General features: G+C 30.8%; 1 protein-coding gene across 3 annotated transcripts in view; it reads left to right on the top strand.

Moving 5' to 3' along the window:
• LOC108573262 (hepatocyte nuclear factor 4-gamma) overlaps positions 1-4,261 on the top strand; it is a 59,342-nt gene extending 55,081 nt beyond the window's left edge. For 2 of the 3 annotated variants that reach the window (XM_017935656.1, XM_017935658.1), the window contains exons 6-7: positions 1,527-1,679; positions 3,740-4,261. In XM_017935656.1, coding sequence (XP_017791145.1) covers positions 1,527-1,679; positions 3,740-4,248 — 662 coding nt within the window. In that variant the 3' untranslated portion in view covers positions 4,249-4,261. The remainder of the gene's footprint in view (positions 1-1,526; positions 1,680-3,739) is intronic. The other variant, XM_017935657.1, reaches the window with a different exon arrangement.
• The last annotated feature ends 1,410 nt before the right edge of the window (positions 4,262-5,671 follow it).

Genomic DNA, 5,671 nt, shown 5'->3' with positions numbered 1-5,671 from the left:
GTTGTACATAGTTGCAACACTGATCTATGTCCTCACAAAGATTTAACATTTGTTGATATAATGAATGTAATTAAATGAGTTTGGAATTAAATCACACGGTACAATCTAAAATTTCAAACATTTTATGGGAGGGAAAATAAAATAAAATAACGTAAAGAATTATTGTTCAATTTTCATTTTATATTCTTTGTACAATTAAAATCGATAATTTTATTCTAATTGTACATTTGCATAAAACAGGTCTGAAATAATTACTAGGAAAATATGGGTGAGTGAATAATAGCATGCATGCGAGCAGTGTCTGTTACTTAAAAAATTGACTAACATTTTTACGTGTACTTTTTTTCGTTGATCCACAAAAATTTGGCCGTTTCGTATTAAATCGAATTAAATACATACTTGTCTTTTTTTTTTATTACATTACTTTTGCCAAATTTTTGTGGAAAATAATTGTGCACTTAACATTTACATAGGAATAGTGGAGAAATGAAACGGATGAAATCGTAAAACGAGACAATCGATATACGAAAAATCAAACAAGAGCAATTATTTTAATTAATAGTGAAACACTAAACAATTTTTTATTGAATAAATAAAAAGTACACTGTAATATTATGCAAGATAAATAGTGATTTACCATCAATACGCAACTCATTGTTTACTTAACTTAGTCTAACTAATTGTTTATTAGTATGCTTTTTCAGGGATTGTAAAATTTTACTGATAATAGCATTCTTATAGAATGAATTGCATTATTAAAAACTCAAAATTATTCAAAGTTCTTCATTAACAAAAATTTAAGAAAGTTTATTAAAAAATTCTTTAGATGTATTACATGGTAATAGAAAAGTATTTCATATGTTCATTATCATTAAAGAATGAATGATTTCAAAATCAGTCTCTTAAACAATCTAACATTTTTAATAAAAACTTATAGTTAAGAAAAATCATTTACACTTTTTCCTTATACTAATAGTACAGAAAGTATCACTATGATTCTAATTTAAATAACATCCATAAAATCCACTACATTTGTGCATTTGTACAATACATCGCTATTATTATCACTAGCCAACGGTTATAATAATGTTGTAATTATATTATTTTATAATTATACTATGAACGACTCTGCAAAAAATGCAGAGTAGTTGCATGAAACGTGCGGACGTTAGTGTTAATAATTTTTTGTTACACTTGTCACCGTTTGGTACCAATAAGAGAAAAAAGAAACTAAACAGAAAATCATTACTATCAAATTTATTATTATTCTTTACGAAAAAATTAATTAAAAACCACCGAATAATCGATAGTCTCGTTCAACAAGTTGCACGCACGTACATGGGGTAGTAGCTAGTAAGACTGAGTCCGGCTTTCACGTTGCAAGTCGCAGTAGCATGAGTGCAGACGGGGGTCTGTTCGACGTGTGGTTGTTGGTTCTCCGGCTTCTCTTAATACCTCATACTTCAATCCGGGCTCAGTCGATTGGTAATAGGAGTCGATAGGAACGGCTTAACCGTGGTTATCAGTCATATCCTTGTCCACAGAGGGTCGGAATCAAGATCTGGACATCAGCAAAGTCGGGATCAGGGTAATGGACGAATTGGTGAAGCCTCTGAATGAAGTGCAGATCGATGACACGGAGTTCGCTTGTTTGAAAGCCATCGTCTTTTTCGACCCTAGTGAGTACCTCTCGTAATACAGTTTTTTGTTTGCTCAGATGTTTATACGATGTAGTTTTAAAAAATTTACGCAGATGTCGCCCTACTCATTTGAAACGAATCGAGACACGATCAACTGCACTAAAAGAGATGTATTAAATATTTCAGCTTGTAATGATAATAAATAGCTTTCCAATTTTGAAATAATTTCAACTGTCCGAAGGTGCGATGTGGAATATTATTAAGAACATAATTTATGATCGTCTCCTCATTTCTTGATATTCTTTATTGAAAAACGCTAAAACATCTTCGATTTTTTTATTTAGATGACTCAGTGTAATCTAAATCTGATTTGTGTATGTGCTAATCTATATTAAAATATCTGATTATATCCCTTACTTATGGGTAAAAGTACTTTGTCGTTTATTATTGTTCACAATCATTTACTTTCTCATTCCCAATTAAAGCTCCATTTATTATCATTGTTTGTCATTGTCGTCACTATAAATAAATGAAATCTTAACCATACTCAGTAACAAATGAATATTCTACGATTTTCAAATTACCAACAGAACAAATATGTACATCGAAACACACAAAAGTATACTCAAATGCAAACAGACATTTAAATTCCAATATTAAAATATACACATAAGTGGTGTCTAAATTTTTCTAATTTTTTTACAAATGCACGATACATTTGAAACTTAAAAAAATCGTTACCCCTTACAGCAAAATATGCATAAAGACGAGCTAATTAAAAGATCTAATTTTACGTATTTTTGCCAAGTATTGTACATTTTTATATCCCAGAAAAGAAAAACAATCAGACTTTATATTAACCCTAACCTCTTCTATCTGCGGATATTTTCAATCCAAGGACTACCATAATCCTCGATAATATCCCGTTTCACTATGTCAAGCTGAAGACGACATAGAATTTGCGTGTCATTCGGCGAAGATTTGCCGGCACGCGAGAACGATTGTCTCAATGAGATTTAATTGGCGATCGGCGCAGTCACCGCCGCCATGCCGAAACAAATTGCAAACGATCGCAGGCTTGCTCTGCTTTTTGATCTTACCTCCGGCTCGCTTGTGTCATTCGTGTAATTTATTCTGTCGTTTCCCCCTCCTCCACCCTGATGATTCTGTCTTAGAATTATTATTGTTTGATAAAGAACATAGTTACAGTTATATCAGTCTCAGTTCGTATTTCCTTTTTTTTTTCGCGGGAATTTTGTACGAGACAAGATGAAGATTAAATCAGAGAATAGCAATACGTAAATGAAAAATTTGAGACTATGAGTGTAATAGAGATTGGGACAGTAGTTAGAGGATAATTAATTATGTTTAATTTAATTACATTATTAGAAATAGATTGTACTAGATAAAGGTTGTAAGGAAATGTATATTTTCTCTTATTTATTGAGTCTATCTCAATAAATTTTACATGTATTACACGTTGATACGTTTTCATATAATATTCATATTCAATAGGTGCTTACTTAACTATCATTACCTGTTATTTATTAATTTCTGAATACTATCACACACACATATGTATTCCCCATTTTTTTTTTTAATTTTACTCTTAACATTGAACAATTTTGACAACAATATGCACTATACCATTAGGTATTTATAATTATAACACCTGTCACTTTCATTTAAGAAATAAACTAACAGCAATCAATATATTGAACACCCTTGTATTGCTGCATCTAAATATATATCATGAAGTAATATAATTCCACATGCTCAAATAAACTTAATAACTCTACTAAGTCTTGAGATAAAAAATTGATTATATAGGAATACATTAAACATTGATCCAATATTTATTACTTTTTTTCGTTTCATTTTTATTCCAAATTACAACAAACCATTAATCAAACAACTTGTGTAAAACCCAATTTGAATACTGTACAATAATGTAATGTATACTTAATAAGAATGAACAACAAGGTAATGTTCTATTAATCCTACATGTTTTTTTTAGGTTGTTTTAGCTTTTTATTGAATTCTCTTAGTATTTCTTAGTAAAATTAAGTTAAAATTGTGCACATTTTCTCTGTCAACAGATGCAAAGGGCTTAAGTGAACCACAACGAATTAAACAACTACGTTACCAGATCCAAATCAACTTGGAAGATTATATTAGTGATCGACAATACGACAGCCGTGGACGATTTGGTGAAATTCTCCTAACTTTACCAGCTCTACAATCCATCTCCTGGCAGATGATTGAACAAATTCAATTTGTAAGACTTTTTGGAGTTGCACATATTGACACCTTGCTTCAAGAAATGCTCTTGGGTGGTGCTACAGCAGAGATAAATGGTACTGCAACACCAATTCCAATTTCAAATGCCCCTGGCAGTTATGTAAGCAGCAATGAGAGCCCTAGTAGTCCATTGACTCCAGCTAATGCACCTCCATTGAGCCCTCAAGATCACATGCTGACAAGTGGAAGTCCTGTTATGATTTTGAGGGACCTTACACCCATTCAGAACCAAGAAGATGTGACTAGTGTAACTGGATTCAGGATGTTCAAGCAAGAACCCAGTCTTGAGAGTGAATCAACCTTTTAAGGACTTTGATGATGTTAAGGACAGTTGGAAGATCCTTCAGAATTCATTGATTGAGTTATTAATTACTGACACATGGACTTTGCAAGTTTGGAATGCCTATATATAAATTTAAAGATACTAAAGGATTTAAGACATTTTAAGGAGATACATGTAATCTAAAAATGTTTGTGGCTTACTTAAAATTTTGAACTTTTACATGAAGAATATCAAAAACATACATTGAAGATGTAATGCAAAATTCTCAAACCAAAGGAGAAGCAGTTGGACATAATTATCAAGAGACTAGGAAAATTTTTATTTGTGTGTCACAGAAAAATTAGGATCTTCCTCTGCTTGGTTGATTTTTAAATGTTCAAATGAAAGCCAAATATTGGAAATATGTCGAAACAAATTTACAAGTTTCAGAACAGCAGGAAGACTTTGAAGTTACCAAAAATAGTGAGAAATGTCAGAAGATCGTGGAAGATGCCCGTGTTTTTGAACTCGTGAATTTCAAGAGCTTTGCAAGCAGTTTTAAAAACACTTAATGAAACATTAGAACAATATGAAAGACTACTAATTATCATGTAGAAATTCAATTTGCAAGCATTGAACAATTTTTTATATGTTTTTCACAAATTGAAGAATCCTACATGGTCCACATATTGTACAAGATTTCTACTAATGTTTGAAAAATGAAATTATTCAGACACAATTTTTTTTGCTGAATAATTTTAGGACATAGAAGAACTTCTTACAGTGGAAGTGTTTTTTTTTTTTTTTCTTCAAATCTTCGTGATTTAAACAAGTAAAAAGAACTTGTTGAAGATGTTACAGATGGCAAATAACACGGAGGACTGTCTTCAAATATTTTTAAGGATCTCGAAAAGTATAGTAAGATTTTCAATAAAGTATTGAAGATCTTAGGAGATCCCGAAGGAGCAACGAATTCATTAAATTTTCAACTTTGTGACAAGAAACTCAGATTTTTAACAATCTCTAGTGATCTTTTTGAACAAGTTTTTAATGCTAGTGACAATCTCTATTAAATAGAACATTTTTTTATTCAAATGCTACATTTATAAATATATTTGTTATTTTTTAAAGTGGTACAACCTTAAACGATATCCTTCAAAAGTAAGTGTTAGCGAACTTCACATTCAAATTTACTTTACATGATCTTTTTAGTTTAAAGAAATTTGTCAGAGATACAGTAGCATCCTCAGAAATGTTACAGAATTTTCGATCGCTGAGTAAAAGTCACGCTCAATCGATTGCTCAATTAATCCTTAATTATCTTAATCGTAAGATTAAATCAAAATCGGTCGATTAAGTGACAAAATTGCTTTGTTACTGTGAAGTCAACTTAATCACACAATGACATTAATTTCCTTTTCTTTTTTTTTTTCATAATATTTAACAATCGTATTTGATACATCTTATC

Source organism: Habropoda laboriosa, unplaced genomic scaffold (genome assembly GCF_001263275.1).
Source record: "Habropoda laboriosa isolate 0110345459 unplaced genomic scaffold, ASM126327v1 scaffold134, whole genome shotgun sequence".
Taxonomy (NCBI): domain Eukaryota; kingdom Metazoa; phylum Arthropoda; class Insecta; order Hymenoptera; family Apidae; genus Habropoda; species Habropoda laboriosa.
This window is presented reverse-complemented; position numbering and strand designations above follow the sequence as displayed.